This window comes from Oncorhynchus nerka, linkage group LG11, assembly GCF_034236695.1.
Source record: "Oncorhynchus nerka isolate Pitt River linkage group LG11, Oner_Uvic_2.0, whole genome shotgun sequence".
In the NCBI taxonomy this organism is placed as follows: Eukaryota; Metazoa; Chordata; class Actinopteri; order Salmoniformes; family Salmonidae; genus Oncorhynchus; species Oncorhynchus nerka.
The window spans coordinates 51,626,458-51,644,147 of NC_088406.1; the positions used below are offsets into that span (position 1 = coordinate 51,626,458).

Sequence of the window (17,690 nt, forward strand, 5' to 3'; positions counted from 1 at the left end):
TGCCATCCACCCCACCCTGCTGCCATCCACTCCACCCTGCTGCCATCCACTCCACCCTGCTGCCATCCACTCCACCCTGTTGGCATCCACTCCACCCTGCTGCCATCCACTCCACCCTGCTGCCATACACTCCACCCTGCTGCCATACACTCCACCCTGTTGGCATCCACCCCACCCTGCTGCCATACACTCCACCCTGTTGGCATCCACCCCACCCTGCTGCCATCCACCCCACCCTGCTGCCATCCACTCCACCCTGCTGCCATCCACCCCACCCTGCTACCCTGCTGCCATCCACCCCACCCTGTTGGCATCCACCCCATCCTATTGGCATCCACCCCACCCTGCTGCCATCCACCCCACCATGCTGGCATCCACCCCACCCTGCTGCCATCCACCCCACCCTGCTACCATCCACCCCACCCTGCTACCATCCACCCCACCCTGCTACCCTGCTGCCATCCACCCCACCCTGTTGGCATCCACCCCATCCTATTGGCATCCACCCCACCCTGCTGCCATCCACCCCACCATGCTGGCATCCACCCCACCCTGCTGCCATCCACTCCACCCTGCTGCCATCCACTCCACCGTGTTGGCATCCACTCCATCCTGCTGCCATCCACTCCACCCTGCTGCCATCCACTCCACCCTTCTGCCATCCACCCCACCCTGCTGCCATCCACTCCACCCTGCTGCCATACACTCCACCCTGCTGCCATACACTCCACCCTGTTGGCATCCACCCACCCTGCTGCCATCCACTCCACCCTGCTGCCATCCACTCCACCCTGTTGGCATCCACCCCACCCTGCTGCCATACACTCCACCCTGTTGGCATCCACCCCACCCTGCTGCCATCCACCCCACCCTGCTGCCATCCACTCCACCCTGCTGCCATCCACTCCACCCTGCTGCCATCCACTCCACCCTGCTGCCATCCACTCCACCCTGCTGCCATCCACTCCACCCTGCTGCCATCCACCCCACCCTGCTGCCATCCACTCCACCCTGCTGCCATCCACCCCACCCTGCTGCCATCCACTCCACCGTGTTGGCATCCACTCCATCCTGCTGCCATCCACTCCACCCTACTGCCATCCACCCCACCCTGCTGCCATCCACCCCACCCTGCTGGCATCCACCCCACCCTGTTGGCATCCACCCCACCTTGCTGGCATTCACCACACCTTGCTGGCATCCACTCCATCCTGCTGCCATCCACTCCACCCTGCTGCCATCCACTCCACCCTGCTGCCATCCACCCCACCCTGCTGCCATCCACTCCACCCTGCTGCCATCCACTCCACCCTGCTGCCATACACTCCACCCTGTTGGCATCCACCCACCCTGCTGCCATCCACTCCACCCTGCTGCCATACACTCCACCCTGTTGGCATCCACCCCACCCTGCTGCCATACACTCCACCCTGTTGGCATCCACCCCACCCTGCTGCCATCCACCCCACCCTGCTGCCATCCACTCCACCCTGCTGCCATCCACCCCACCCTGCTACCCTGCTGCCATCCACCCCACCCTGTTGGCATCCACCCCATCCTATTGGCATCCACCCCACCCTGCTGCCATCCACCCCACCATGCTGGCATCCACCCCACCCTGCTGCCATCCACTCCACCCTGCTGCCATCCACTCCACCGTGTTGGCATCCACTCCACCCTGCTGCCATCCACCCCACCCTGCTGCCATCCACTCCACCCTGCTGCCATCCACTCCACCCTGCTGCCATCCACCCCACCCTGCTACCCTGCTGCCATCCACCCCACCCTGTTGGCATCCACCCCACCTTGCTGGCATTCACCACACCTTGCTGGCATCCACTCCATCCTGCTGCCATCCACTCCACCCTGCTGCCATCCACTCCACCCTGCTGCCATCCACCCCACCCTGCTGCCATCCACTCCACCCTGCTGCCATCCACTCCACCCTGCTGCCATACACTCCACCCTGTTGGCATCCACCCCACCCTGCTGCCATCCACTCCACCCTGCTGCCATCCACCCCACCCTGCTACCCTGCTGCCATCCACCCCACCCTGTTGGCATCCACCCCATCCTATTGGCATCCACCCCACCCTGCTGCCATCCACCCCACCATGCTGGCATCCACCCCACCCTGCTGCCATCCACTCCACCCTGCTGCCATCCACTCCACCGTGTTGGCATCCACTCCACCCTGCTGCCATCCACCCCACCCTGCTGCAATCCACTCCACCCTGCTGCCATCCACTCCACCCTGCTGCCATCCACCCCACCCTGCTACCCTGCTGCCATCCACCCCACCCTGTTGGCATCCACCCCATCCTATTGGCATCCACCCCACCCTGCTGCCATCCACCCCACCATGCTGGCATCCACCCCACCCTGCTGCCATCCACTCCACCCTGCTGCCATCCACTCCACCGTATTGGCATCCACTCCATCCTGCTGCCATCCACTCCACCCTGCTGCCATCCACCCCACCCTGCTGCCATCCACTCCACCCTGCTGCCATCCACTCCACCGTGTTGGCATCCACTCCATCCTGCTGCCATCCACTCCACCCTACTGCCATCCACCCCACCCTGCTGCCATCCACCCCACCCTGCTGCCATCCACCCCACCCTGCTGGCATCCACCCCACCCTGTTGGCATTCACCACACCTTGCTGGCATCCACCCCACCCTGCTGCCATCCACCCCACCCTGCTACCATCCACCCCACCCTGCTACCATCCACCCCACCCTGCTACCCTGCTGCCATCCACCCCACCCTGTTGGCATCCACCCCATCCTATTGGCATCCACCCCACCCTGCTGCCATCCACCCCACCATGCTGGCATCCACCCCACCCTGCTGCCATCCACTCCACCCTGCTGCCATCCACTCCACCGTGTTGGCATCCACTCCACCCTGCTGCCATCCACCCCACCCTGCTGCCATCCACTCCACCCTGCTGCCATCCACTCCACCCTGCTGCCATCCACCCCACCCTGCTACCCTGCTGCCATCCACCCCACCCTGTTGGCATCCACCCCACCTTGCTGGCATTCACCACACCTTGCTGGCATCCACTCCATCCTGCTGCCATCCACTCCACCCTGCTGCCATCCACTCCACCCTGCTGCCATCCACCCCACCCTGCTGCCATCCACTCCACCCTGCTGCCATCCACTCCACCCTGCTGCCATACACTCCACCCTGTTGGCATCCACTCCACCCTGCTGCCATCCACTCCACCCTGCTGCCATCCACTCCACCCTGCTGCCATACACTCCACCCTGTTGGCATCCACCCCACCCTGCTGCCATACACTCCACCCTGTTGGCATCCACCCCACCCTGCTGCCATCCACCCCACCCTGCTGCCATCCACTCCACCCTGCTGCCATCCACCCCACCCTGCTACCCTGCTGCCATCCACCCCACCCTGTTGGCATCCACCCCATCCTATTGGCATCCACCCCACCCTGCTGCCATCCACCCCACCATGCTGGCATCCACCCCACCCTGCTGCCATCCACTCCACCCTGCTGCCATCCACTCCACCGTGTTGGCATCCACTCCACCCTGCTGCCATCCACCCCACCCTGCTGCCATCCACTCCACCCTGCTGCCATCCACTCCACCCTGCTGCCATCCACCCCACCCTGCTACCCTGCTGCCATCCACCCCACCCTGTTGGCATCCACCCCATCCTATTGGCATCCACCCCACCCTGCTGCCATCCACCCCACCATGCTGGCATCCACCCCACCCTGCTGCCATCCACTCCACCCTGCTGCCATTCACTCCACCGTATTGGCATCCACTCCATCCTGCTGCCATCCACTCCACCCTGCTGCCATCCACCCCACCCTGCTGCCATCCACTCCACCCTACTGCCATCCACTCCACCGTGTTGGCATCCACCCCACCCTGCTGCCATCCACTCCACCCTGCTGCCATCCACTCCACCGTGTTGGCATCCACTCCATCCTGCTGCCATCCACTCCACCCTACTGCCATCCACCCCACCCTGCTGCCATCCACCCCACCCTGCTGCCATCCACCCCACCCTGCTGGCATCCACCCCACCCTGTTGGCATTCACCACACCTTGCTGGCATCCACCCCACCCTGCTGCCATCCACCCCACCCTGCTACCATCCACCCCACCCTGCTACCATCCACCCCACCCTGCTACCCTGCTGCCATCCACCCCACCCTGTTGGCATCCACCCCATCCTATTGGCATCCACCCCACCCTGCTGCCATCCACCCCACCATGCTGGCATCCACCCCACCCTGCTGCCATCCACTCCACCCTGCTGCCATCCACTCCACCGTGTTGGCATCCACTCCATCCTGCTGCCATCCACTCCACCCTGCTGCCATCCACTCCACCCTGCTGCCATCCACCCCACCCTGCTGCCATCCACTCCACCCTGCTGCCATACACTCCACCCTGCTGCCATACACTCCACCCTGTTGGCATCCACTCCACCCTGCTGCCATCCACTCCACCCTGCTGCCATCCACTCCACCCTGCTGCCATACACTCCACCCTGTTGGCATCCACCCCACCCTGCTGCCATACACTCCACCCTGTTGGCATCCACCCCACCCTGCTGCCATCCACCCCACCCTGCTGCCATCCACTCCACCCTCCTGCCATCCACTCCACCCTGCTGCCATCCACTCCACCCTGCTGCCATCCACTCCACCCTGCTGCCATCCACTCCACCCTGCTGCCATCCACCCCACCCTGCTGCCATCCACTCCACCCTGCTGCCATCCATCCCACCCTGCTGCCATCCACTCCACCCTGCTGCCATCCACCCCACCCTGTTGGCATCCACCCCACCCTGCTGCCATCCACTCCACCCTGCTGCCATCCACTCCACCCTGCTGACATCCACCCCACCCTGCTACCATCCACCCCACCCTGTTGCCACCCACCCCACCATGCTGCCATCCACCCCACCATGCTACCATCCACCCCACCCTGTTGGCATCCACTCCACCCTGCTGCCATCCACCCCACCCTGTTGGCATCCACCCCACCCTGCTGCCATCCACCCCACCCTGCTACCATCACCCCACCCTGTTGGCATCCACTCCACCCTGCTACCATCCACCCCACCCTGTTGGCATCCACTCCACCCTGCTGCCATCCACCCCACCCTGTTGGCATCCACTCCACCCTGCTGCCATCCACCCCACCCTGTTGGCATCCACCCCACCCTGCTGCCATCCACCCCACCCTGCTGCTGCGTGATCCCGTCCCTCCTCTGTTCCTTTATGCTCTCCATCTTTGTGTTCTTTCATCCAGGACATGATTAGTATCAGACTCTTCACTCCCTCCCATTCCACCTCTGTCTCTTTGAGTCACATTCTTAGCGGGTTAATTGGCTTGACAAAGTTATGTGATTCCAGGCTACTTCAAACGCTCTGAAACAACAGAGCCCTCACAGCATGGTGTCTTCCCTCCCTGCCTCCCCCAGTCATTGTTTCATTTCAAATCCAACGTGCCGTAGTACAGAAGGAGTGAGAAAGTTACAGACGCAAACGTGTTAACCTCCCCTGTTATTGTCAGGGTGAGAGGTCAGCATGTCTCAGGGGGTATGATATTTGTGCGTCTGTAACTTTCTCACTCATCATTATTACCGATTCGTTCAGGACTATAATATTCAAAGTATCATTTCAAATCCAAAGTGCTGGAGTACAGAGAAATACTTCTGTAGCTCACTGTGTGGTTTCACGTCACCAGAGGGACAGAAGTGAGAGCGAGGGCAGTAACAATGAAAGGAATGGGTTTACATGGGGATAAAGAACAGAGAGAGAGAGACGGCGAGGGAGGGAGAGAGAGGGAGAGCGAGAGAGAAGGGGAGAGAGGGGGGGGACAGAGGGAGAGAGAGAGAGAGAGTGGGAGAGAGAGAGACAGGCAGACAGAGAGAGAGAGAGAGAGAGAGAGAAAGAGAGAGAGAGTGAGGCTGTAAAACCCACAGCACACAACACATGGCCTTCAGCAGAGCCTGGACCTGTTAGAGCAGTACTGCCAGACCTGGGCCCTGGCAGTAAACCCCAAAAATACTAAAATAATGATTTTCCAGAGAAGATCCAGATCTCAGGGAATTAGACCAAAGTTCTCAATTGGTACAAAATATATAGAGTACTGCACACACTACAATTACTTAGGTTTAAAAAAAAAAGCTCAACTGGACACCTTAATGAGGCAGTGAATGAACTGAGAGAGAAAGCACGCAGGGCATTCTACGCCATTAAAAAGCGAATTCAATTTGAAATACCTATTACAATTTGCGAAAACTAATTGAATATGTCATTGAACCAATTGCACTTTATGGCAGCGAGGTGTGGGGTCCACTTGCAAAACAAGATTTCATCAAATGGGACCAACACCCCATTGAAACCCTGTGTCACGTTCTGACCTTTATTTCCTGTGTTTTGTAATTAGTTAGTATGGTCAGGGCGTGAGTTGGGTGGGCAGTCTATGTTTGTTTTTCTATGATTTGAGTATTTCTATGTTTCGGCCTAGTATGGTTCTCAATCAGAGGCAGGTGTCATTAGTTGTCTCTGATTGAGAATCATATTTAGGTAGCCTGGGTTTCACTGTGTGTTTGTGGGTGATTGTTCCTGTCTCTGTGTTTGCACCAGATAGGACTGTTTTGAGTTTTCACATTTCTTGTTTTTTGTAGTCAGTTGTTCATGTGTACCTTAACGCATTAAAAAGAACCATGGACACTTACCACGACGCATATTGGTCCTCAGATCCGTTTCGCCTCTCCTCTTCGGAGGAGGAGGAGGAAATTCATTACACCCTGCATGCAGAGTTCTGTAAGATTCTCCTACAAACAATGCATGCAGGGCAGAATTAGGCCAATATCCACTAATAATAAAAAGTTTTGGAAACATCTAAAATACAGTGACCCCCTCTCATATCATTACCAAGCCCTGAAATGCCAAGCTGAACAAAGAAAAGAGTCCCCTCATCCAGCTGGTCCTGGGGCTGAGTTCACAAACCTCTTCTACTAACGCACTGAAGCCTCAGGACCAGAACATCCAATCAATCAGGATAAACCAAATTACAACACAGTCAAAACAAAACTACATTGCTTATTAGGAAACACAAACACAAGCACAGAGCAGAATGCAGTGCTATCTGGCCCTAAATCGACTGTACACCGTGGCTAAATATTTGACCATGGTTACTGATCAAAACCTTAGAAAAACCTTGACAAAGTACAGGCTCAGTGAGAACAGCCTTGCCATTGAGAAGGGCAGACACAGGAAAACCTGGCTCCCTGTAGAGGAAAGGCTGTGCAACCACTGCACAACAGCAGAACCTGAGACGGAGCTGCATTTCCTGACAAAATGCAAAAAAATAAACAATTAGAGAGTGTCATTTTCCCAAATTTGAAACCCTTATTCAAGGTTTCAAATACCTTTCTGATGAGAGTAGGCTACCCGTCCTGTTGGGGGAGGACGCAGAGAGCTGTGGGTTGGCAGCGCACTACATTGCTGCCTGCCATAAGATGAGGGACAAAGTCTGACAGACCAATCAACCTGCACATGTCCTCTACTGTATGCTTATTGTTATTGTTGAATGTTTGGTTATTTTGACACTTGGTTATTGTTGTTACTGTTGTCCTGTCGACGATTTGATTCTCAATTTAAAAATATTTTTTATATTGTAAATATCCAAAATAAGCTTTGCCAATATGTACATTGTTACGTCATGCCAATAAAGCGAATTGAATTGAATTGAGAGAGAGAGAGAGAGAGAGAGAGAGAGAGAGGGAGAGAGAGAGAGAGAGAGGGGGAGAGAGAGAGAGAGAGAGAGGGGGAGAGAGAGAGAGAGAGAGGGGGAGAGAGAGAGAGGGGGAGAGAGAGAGGGGGAGAGAGAGAGAGGGGAGAGAGAGAGAGAGAGAGAGAGAGTGTTGACAGATGAGTGACTTCGGAGGGGGTGGACACAAGGGATGGAGGACAGGGTAGTAAAGGTAGAGCGAGGGAGAGATTGGAGAGAGAGTGCTAGAGGGAGCTGGGTGAGGAGTCAATAGACATCTGTAATTACACCTGTTCAACTACTTACAAAGCCGTGTGCCCACGCACTTCTTCAAACACAGTGTACCAAGATGAACGCGCGCGCACACACACACACACACACTCACTCCACACACGGTCCCCGCAGGATCTCCAAGGTGATTGTGTAAATCTGCTTCCCCCTCCTAATATAGAAACTCCCATTTAAATCCAATTTGCACACAAATGAAATCATTAAAAGGCTGCCTCCCTAGAGAGACTTCTGTCCTCCAGGTTATTCACTTATCTCTGAAAAACACAAGGCTCAATCCCTGATGGAATTCACTTTCTTTGTGTGTCATGATACAGTGTGTGTGTGTGTGTGTGTGTGTGTGTGTGTGTGTGTGTGTGTGTGTCCAATGTCAGCCCACAAGTGAGTGTGTATGAGAGAGTCATCGACGGACAAAAGGAGAGGAAAGCACAAAGGAGGAGTAGAGAAAGCGAAGGAAAGAGAGAGAGAGAGAGAGAGACCCAAATGAAAGAGTTTTCTAACTGAGCTCTCTGTCCTCCTCTCTCCTCTCATAACCCCTTGGTGACTGGGTCAGTCTGACTCCCACAAGCCAATGCACAGGTAAACCCACAGTGTGTGTGTGTGTGTGTGTCTGTGTGTGTGCGTGCGAGCGAGCGTCTGTGTGTAGTCGAGCATATTAGACCTGACCCAGAACACAGGAGAGTACTGGCTGAAATGCATTTGCATCATTTCTCTACTTTGCATGTTTAATAGCAGGGCCCGTTCAGTTGTTCCTGGAAGCCCGGTTGTCACAGAGAGAGCAGAGGTCAGTAAGGCCAGGTAAGAGAGGTACGGAAGTATGATGCTTTCTGATCAAAGAATGTGATTTATTTTGAAGTTTTAACCACTAACTGTCACTATCCCTTACTTAAAAAAATAAATTAAATTAAACTCTCACTAACCCTTAGTTAACCCGTACTCGAACCTTAACCCTTACCTAGACCTTCCTCACCCCTAGATAGAGAACAAATAGTGGTCCTTCCTCTCCATTTCTGTGGATATGGCCTGTTTTGTCCTCTCTCGCATGGCCATCTAGTGACATCCCTGAGAACCCTAGTGTGGGAATTATGAGACGTACTTCCAACTCTGACCTTTGACTGTTGACGGTTCCTGGTACCACTGCACTCACAAGACTGGCCCATATGCAAGAGGTTAGACTTATCAACAGCACTGTATGTGCGGCATTGACTACAACCTGAACATACAACACAACAGGAAACAATGTACACGCGTGGCTTTTTAAATAACCTTCAAGAACAACTAAGGCAAACGGTGGGAGTGAAGGAGGAAAGAAAAGAAAGAAAGAGAGTGAAAAAGAAATGACTGTAGATGATGATATGGTTACCGAAACACACACACACACACACACACACACACACACACACACACACACACACACACAGTCAGCTGAACGTGAGTCCCACCAGTTGAGGGATCTCTCCCTCTGGCAGAGAACCTGACCTAGGATCAGATTGAGTGGCTTAACACTTGAGGGCAAGATTACGAAAGACTGACCTAAGATCAAGAGATGAGGACCACAGCCCATTCAGTTCTATTTAGCGGTGTTCGTTCAGTGCCTATCACAGAGTCATTTGTCACAAGGACTCTTAACCCTCCTCTAAAGCTGGCCCCAAGTCAACAACGGTACGAGGGGAAAAGTTGTTGAGAGTCGAAAGCAGGTTCAAGTTACGCACAGCCGATCTAGAGTAACGATTCTATAGGATTCCGATCTTTGAGAGGAACAAGGCTTTAGAGAGATTATAATGCACCTTTGTCTGAGAGCTGCCCGGCAACTCCTTCTAGTGCACCGCCTATTCACTCCATCCATTCATTCGGAAACTGTGTAGGTTTCCTCCGGCCACATAGACAAGAAAAAGACCATCCCCACAGTCCCCCTCTTTCCGCCAATCAGCTATGCGAAGTTGGAAACAACATGAGACCGGGCGACTTGAGAAATGACCTCACGGTTCGAAATGCTTTTGATGTTTTATATCTGAAAGGAAACGCCTTGGCTAAAACATCCCAGACCGGGCCGCTAGCTGTCCCTGGACTCGGGGTCAAACTGCAGCCAAATCCTTCAGTCCATATGATCCGACAGTGAGGGGCTGGGCAGACAACGGGGAAATATAATACACATTCACAAACACACACACACACACACACACACACATGCAGGTTATTCACACCCAAAAGACAAGCAAATGCAAACGTGCGCGCGCGCACACACACATGCACACTCTCGTTTCCCTGAATAGATTAGTAAAGAGAAAGAGCGAGGGCGAGGGATAAAGGGAGCTCACCTTTCCTCATGATGACTGTGCTCACCTGTTCATCCCCTCACCTGGGGCAGAGATATCAGAATACTGCCTGAGCCCCCCCCCCCCCCCCCCCCCGCTATTTCCCCTGGCCTCTCCCCTACCTCCTGGAGACGGCCAGATAATGTGAGTCATTCAACCACCGGTCTCCCCATAGAAATGCTGGCCTGCCTCTGAGTGTCTCTCTCCTCTCCCCTGCAGCCAAGCCCGCCCCACGGCCTGGCCCTGAAACTGATCCAGATAGACTTTCTGCTGGAGAAATTTCTCACACTCATACCTGCCACTCACACACCTCCCCAGCATGGAGGGGCGAAAGTGTGTGTGTGTGTCCGTGCGCATGTGTTGTGTTCCAGGCGCCTGTAGCTAGAACATACAGACCTGTGCACTCCAACATGGCATGACCAGCGTTAATTCCCAGTCCGCCTCTAAATCTTTCAAAAAAAATGTATTTAACCTTTATTTAACTAGGCAAGTCAGTTAAGAACAAATTCTTATATACAATGACGGCCTACCAAACCAGTTAAGAACAAATCTCAACCAGGGCTTTGCACAATATAACAAACATTATTACTAGGCAATAGGAAGGGATGTAAACGGTGGGATGAACTCTGCTCGTTGTGAACATTTAGTGTTCCTCTTCCACCAGCGAAAAAGCTTTCACCCCCCCTCCAGATATCTTCTCTCCCCCCCCCCCTAGTGAACATCTCAGGGCTTTGTAACATGCAAATGGAACAACGTCTTTGTGAGCAGCAGCGATACACGACGCACACAACCTCCGGGCTTCAGGATTCCTCTCCGCTTGCATTTGCTGCTTCTATTTTCCGCTCTTCCTGTTTTGTTTGGGTCGGAGACGCGGTGCGGAAGAGAGGGAGACGGAGGATTGAAGAGGAGAGGGACAGAATTGGATTGTCGATGGGGTCTAACGTGCGACTAATTAGGCCGGCTCTTTAGTGAGGCGTCGTAGCCACCTAGCCTGGACTACGTGCCTGGTACGGACACAGACACGTCGATGCACAAAGTCAGACAGAGAGGCGCGACATCGGCGACCTTAATGGTGCAACAGCACAAAAGCTTAGAGTTTAGGAGGAGAGAGAGGAAGCGAGAGATAGGGAGAGAAAGATGAAGAACCAGGCAGAGAGAGAGAAGGAAGGAGAGAAAGTGCATCATCTCAGCATCAAAACCAATGCCTATGTTGAATAAAAGTAGAAAACTGCTACTAGTTTCTCCAAATAGTAGCAAAGCCGCTTGACTGAATGCTAAGAGCTAGTGTCAACGCCGTCACAGGTCTCTGTGAGTGTGTACCTACTTGAACCATATCATGTTACCGTAGTAACAACATTGGAGTTACATTTCTGTACTCACCGGCCAGGCGTATTTGAAGGGAATGATGACGTGCCCTGTAGTGCCATCCTCTCTTCCTCCTCCGTCGTGCCCTCGATGATGGAGGGATTGGGTGTTGCCCCCCAGGACGGTGGTGCTGCCCGCCCCGAAGGTGCAGGCTCCTGTGGGGACGACCCGGGCCTGGTACTCCTTGAGGCAGGCCCTGAAGAAGGTGTCACACTGGTCCGTGAGTGAGCAGCGCTGCCCCCCTGTGGCCTGGAGGTCACAGCACTCCCCACTCTGCAGCACACCATGGGGGTTCTGGAAGTGACGGATCTGGAGCTCAAACATCCCCACTGCACACACAGCCTGGAGAGAGAGGGAGACAGGAGAGTTAGGATGAGGTATAACTCAGAGGGTGATTCTATGGGAACAAAAAGCGTCTGGTTCCAGATGTCATATTTCTTGAAAAAACGTTCATGAATGTGATGAATACACCTGCTTAATGGGTGGAGTATCATTTTTCATCCCAAAGCTCTCCAGCTACGGTAATCTATGGATAGCATGCCCTCCCTCTCTCTCTCTCTCTCTCTCTCTCTCTCTCTCTCTCTCATCTGCTTCATTAGGGTTACCAGACTACGGTCATCCTACTCTAAGAGGTAGAAAGAGAGGGTGAGAAAGGAAAGATAACATTGATTCACACCACTTCCTCCCCACAGCGGAAGAAACTTAAAATCCCTCATCCAAATGGAGATACGCCCCCATTCCAGCAATCTCTCTCTCTCTCTATATATATATCTGTCAGTTCATCTACCTCTATCGGTCTTCATCCCTCGCTGTCTCAGTCTCCCTCTTTCGCCTCTCCCCTCCCCTGGGTCATGCACTTCCTCCACCTCTCCATCGAGCTCCTTTCTTTCCTACTTCTTCTGTATCAGTAGCCCTCCCTTCTATTTTCTCCCTCTCTCCCCAGGGGGACTTAGACACTGGGAACCTGGCCACGGTTTCTCTCTCCTCCTTCTCCTCCCTTCCTTCTCTATCTGGGAACAGGCTGTAACTCTTGCCTTCTCTCCTTCTCTCTGCACCAGCTTTTCTTCTCTGTTTTGTTGCCATTCTTCTTTTCATCTCTCTTTCTTCCTCTCCCTCTCTCTCTCTCGCTCTGTCTCTCTCTCACACTCTCTGCTTGTCTCTCTCTCTCTCTGCTTGTCTCTCTCTCTCTCTCTGCTTGTCTCTCTCTCTCTCTCTGCTTGTCTCTCTCTCTCTGCTTGTCTCTCTCTCTCTCTGCTTGTCTCTCTCTCTCTCTCGCTCTCGCTCTGTCTCTCACTCCTCCCAGAGCTTATAAAGCATTCTCCTCAGCTGGGTGCAGAAGGGCACAGACAAGCTGGTAGAGCTAACAAGCTCCCCAGAGAGACAGGTGTGTTGGTGTGTTGTATAGCAAGGAAATCATTGTTATGACTTCCAACGACTATAAAAGCACAAACCACAAATGCACGTAACACACACACACATGCGCGCACACGCATACACACACACACACATACACACACACACACACACACATACACACATACACACGACACATTCAATGAAAGAAGGTGACGAAGAATAGTGGTGCAATAGTCCTGCTACACACAACCTGACCAAAGCCAGTTAGAAGAATAGCTGGTAAGTCAGGCCATTGTTGTTGTGGCATTCTGTCCCTCACCTGCCCCTGTCCCTGGGCTAGGGGGCCAAACTCTCCTACATCAAACAGCCTGTGGAGATACAGGCCCACTCATCACTCTGCATCCTCCTTTCTTCCTCTCCTCTTTCCCCACCTCTCTCAGCCATTCCGGGCATACCTGCGTTTCAGCGCTCCATCTGACCGCTCCGAGCGCTCAGTCTCGACCATCACCGCGGAGAGCTGCGGTCATTAAGTCCCCCATTTAACCCCAAAATAGGGCGAGACCAGGACCACAACCTGAACACTGGAGTACCACGGTTGGATATGTACACTGACTAGCACCATTGTTAAACACTTGCCTTTTAATACGGTTAAATATGGCACCATCTTGACTGTTCTGTAATAACAGTATAATGTCAGGACAACATTATGCACTTTGTCAAACCACATTTATAAATCATCCTGAATGCTCGTATCTGCATTGCATTGAATCGGACACATCCCCAGACCTGAGTAATACAGGTTGATAAGTGTTACACTATTGTCACAGGTTATAGTGTCTTCAATGCTTAAATGGATGCAGGATATCAACTCTACTGCTCTCCTCCTACATTATAAATGTCCCACAGCACGGTTGGTCTGCATTGTACTGTAGTAGGGGAAGGCAATGTTATATTAGCGAAAAGCTTCAGAGCTGGGTGCAGTGGATCCATGTGGATCTTTCTGTACATTCACACGCCCTAGTGCTACAAGGCTGTGGCCGCTGGCCCAACACACACGCACACACACACACAAACACACACATACACACACACACACACACACACACACACAAACAGGCTTCTCATCTCACACAAATACACACACACACAGACACACGCACACACACATAAACAGGCTTCTCATCTCACACACACACACACACACACACACACATACAGAACGACCTGATATTGCTCCTGCACTGAGGGCTGTGACCCTTTTAGGCCAACAACCATAGCCTGGGGTGGGGCTGGGAGGGGAAGAGAAGAGAACACATTCAGCCAGCACTCTACCTCCAGGCTTTCCCTCTAGGTCTGTGTGAACTTGAACTTGAATGTGATAGGCCTTTGTCCAATTTAACTGAATGTGAATTGATTTTCTATGTGGTCAAGGTGGTTTGGGTGTAGTGTTTTGGAAGCACATTCATTATTACATTGTTATTACCATTATAAGGATAACTGAAAAGGAGACTGAAAAGATTTGGCATGAGTCCCCAGATCCTCAAAAAGTTATACAGCTGCGCCATCGAGATCATCCTGACCGGTTGCATCACCGCCTGGTATGGCAACTGCTCGGCATCTGACCATAAGGCGCTACAGAGGGTAGTGTGTACGGCCCAGTACATCACCGGGGCCAAGCTTCCGGACATCCAGGACCTATATACTAGACGGTGTCAGAGGACGGCCCAAAAAATGGTCATAGACTCCAGTACCAGAGAGCTAATTCTATGTTCAAAATGCTTCTTAACAGTTTCTATCCCCAAGTCATAAGACTGCTGAACAATTAATCAAATGGCCACCAGAACTATTTACATTGACCCCCCCCCTTAGTTTTACACTGCTGCTACCTGCTGTTTATTATCTATACATAGTCACTTTACCCCTACCTATATGTACAAATTACCTCGACTAACCTGCCCCCCCCCCCCCCCCTCACACACACACATTGACTCGGATGGGTCGTCTAGCCCTTTTTCAACGGGAAAGCAAAGCAATTACAATGTAATAGGCTTAGAATCCCAATAACAAAAAAATGGTGTAACCAAAGACCATGCATGCTTTGGTAAAGACGTGAAGGTTTGCTCCTGTAGCATACAGATGAAAGGACACGCCCATGGAGCAACAAGTGGATGACACGCGACTATTAAGACGCACAGAAACATTTGGGCACAGCGCCATTTGGAGCAAGGGGAGACATATTGACAAGAGAAACAGGGAAGTAGAATGTGGACACTATTAGTAACTCTGTGGGAAGAAAACACCGACTGTAAAAGTCAGGGCAGGGTTAGCAACGGCCGAAAATAGCGCTTAATCGGTACGGCTTACCTGCGGTTGCAGAGAAAGGGCGACGATAAAAATCACGGTCCACTGCTGTCCCCGGCCCCGTTCTTTCCTCATCTCTGTCCTGGTGCTGATCCTCGCGCCTCCCCTGCAGCAATCAACCGGCTTTCGTCCGTGCGCTCGTTCTCTCTCCATCTCAACGTCAAAGGATCGAGGACGTAAAACAATGCGGTGTCCCCTCTACTCTATAATATCCCTTTCTCAACTCTCTTTGAGCGTCAGTTCATCGCGTCGTATTTGGCATTGTTGCCTTTCTTGTGTTGTTCCCCTTGGGGAGTTCCTCCTGCCTGCCCGCCCCTCCTCGACCACTCTCCCCGGCTTCTCCCTCTCTTGGTGCGGTATCCAGAGTGGGTCTTTCCACAGAAGAAGAAAAAACACTCTCACTCCACCAGGTCGATCTTCCCTCCACCTGCCGTTAAGGCTTTGAATGTCAGACCTGCTGGCTCCCTGACTTGAGCTCTCTTCCCAATTACACTCTCCCTCTGCGCAACGCACTCGCCCTTCAAACTTAACACATACGCATTCACCCTTTCCTTCTTTGCGCAAAGGACTCACATTGATAGCCAAATGAAGTATAATCTCCCTCTCTACAAGTCAAGACTCTACTCTCTCTTGTTTATCCACTGCATGCTTCGTCCCTCACTCTTTCCGTAGGCTTTCCAACCCGTGTGGTCACTTTCGCTCAGGGCTAACATATCCGAATCACCCAGGTCCCGATCAAGTAACCGTGCGTATCGGCGGTGGGAAAGAACTCAGCGAAAAGGGCTGCCAGCCAGTGACGAGAGGCTGTGTGTGTGTGTGTGTGTGTGGGGGGGGGGGGGTTAAACATGAGAGAAAGTGTGTTAATGTGCGCGAGGGGTGTGTGTCCTCAGGCAGAGGATATCCGTCTTCTCGTTTTATTTGTGTACGCGGTCTGTAATTCAACTGGACTACGTAGTCGAATAATGTGTCCAGTGGCGACCCGTCATTCAGGGCAAAGACAAAAAAAAAACTTGTTTTGCATGTTATTTTGGCCTTAATACATGTCACATATCGGTTTGCAAACAATGTTAAAACAAAATAGCATTGAGTTAATAAAGCTGCATTCAAACATGGTCTCTTTTTTGCTTTCTTGAATAAGGCAGCTCCAAAATGCAGGTGTTTCAGCCTAGCTCAGCGCATTATGTGGTAGTGGGGTAGCCAGCGGAAAATAAAGAGCCTAGGGGTTGGTAATGTTCTCTAGTTGCGCCGTAATTGGCTCAGTGTTCTGGTACTCATTGGGACACCACGTCACCGCAACATCTACGGGGAGAGCTAGAAAGTTCAAGCCCCTTGGGTGCTGCCACAGATTTACATAAGAAGTGCCCATCCAAGAAGGCTCAAGGTCATTGGCCACAGATAAAATGACGTCAAATCACGTTATATCTACTGTAGTTTAGTTTGGACTGATCATGTCAACATCATACTTTCAAAATCTTAGCTAGCAGTCAGCATCATGAATCAAGTCAACTATCTACTGGCAAATCCTTTTCAATCCTTTTCATATGAAGATACATTCTAGATAAAACATTTCAGTGCTCATCGGCCATTGGACATACACATTACACAACAAGTTGGTACTCTCAAATTCAACAATGAGTGGTTTGGAATCACTGGCTAACTAAAAGCATTGCAAAGCAATCACTGGCCTGCTATTTGTTGGAGAGGGTGTGCGGTCCAAGTCTAGGTTTAAGGGTCTCTTTTCCAAGCTGAAAAGGATAAACATTCATATGCAACAACATGGCCAGAAAAGATGGAATAAATTGTCCATGCTGTCAATCCAGCATGACTTCTGCCACCTTCAAAGCAACTGGAAACACAGAACTGGGAAATCTCAGACTTTAATGAGTTCAAGACAAATGGGAACGAGCTCCGACTGGGAAATACGTTTTGAACGTTCATTCAACTTGGAATTCCAAGTCGGGAACTCTGACCTCTTTCTAGAGCTCTGACCTGAAGATCACTGACGTCATGATTCAAACTTATTTTTTCTGAGTTCCCAGTTGTCTTGAAAGCACCATAAATCCAGATAATCACAGACTTTGATGACAAAGATTGATGGCAAAATTTGTCCACAAGAAAGACCGCCGCTCCACCTTCCTGTTCAAGTGAGCATAGCACAAGGTGAGTCCAACAATGTATTTTATGCTGCTGCATAAATTATATAATATGCCAGGAAGATATGTAT

At 52.3% G+C, this 17,690-nt stretch overlaps 1 protein-coding gene across 1 annotated transcript in view; it reads right to left on the bottom strand.

The window, feature by feature from the left end:
• Positions 1-16,280, bottom strand: part of LOC115137104 (protein jagged-2-like) — a 53,630-nt gene extending 37,350 nt beyond the window's left edge. The window contains exons 1-2 of the mRNA XM_029673165.2: positions 15,470-16,280; positions 11,765-12,091 (exon numbers count right to left, since the gene is read on the bottom strand). Of these exons, the coding sequence (XP_029529025.2) occupies positions 11,765-12,091; positions 15,470-15,619 (477 nt within the window). The 5' untranslated portion in view covers positions 15,620-16,280. The remainder of the gene's footprint in view (positions 1-11,764; positions 12,092-15,469) is intronic.
• Between the last annotated feature and the right edge of the window lie 1,410 nt (positions 16,281-17,690).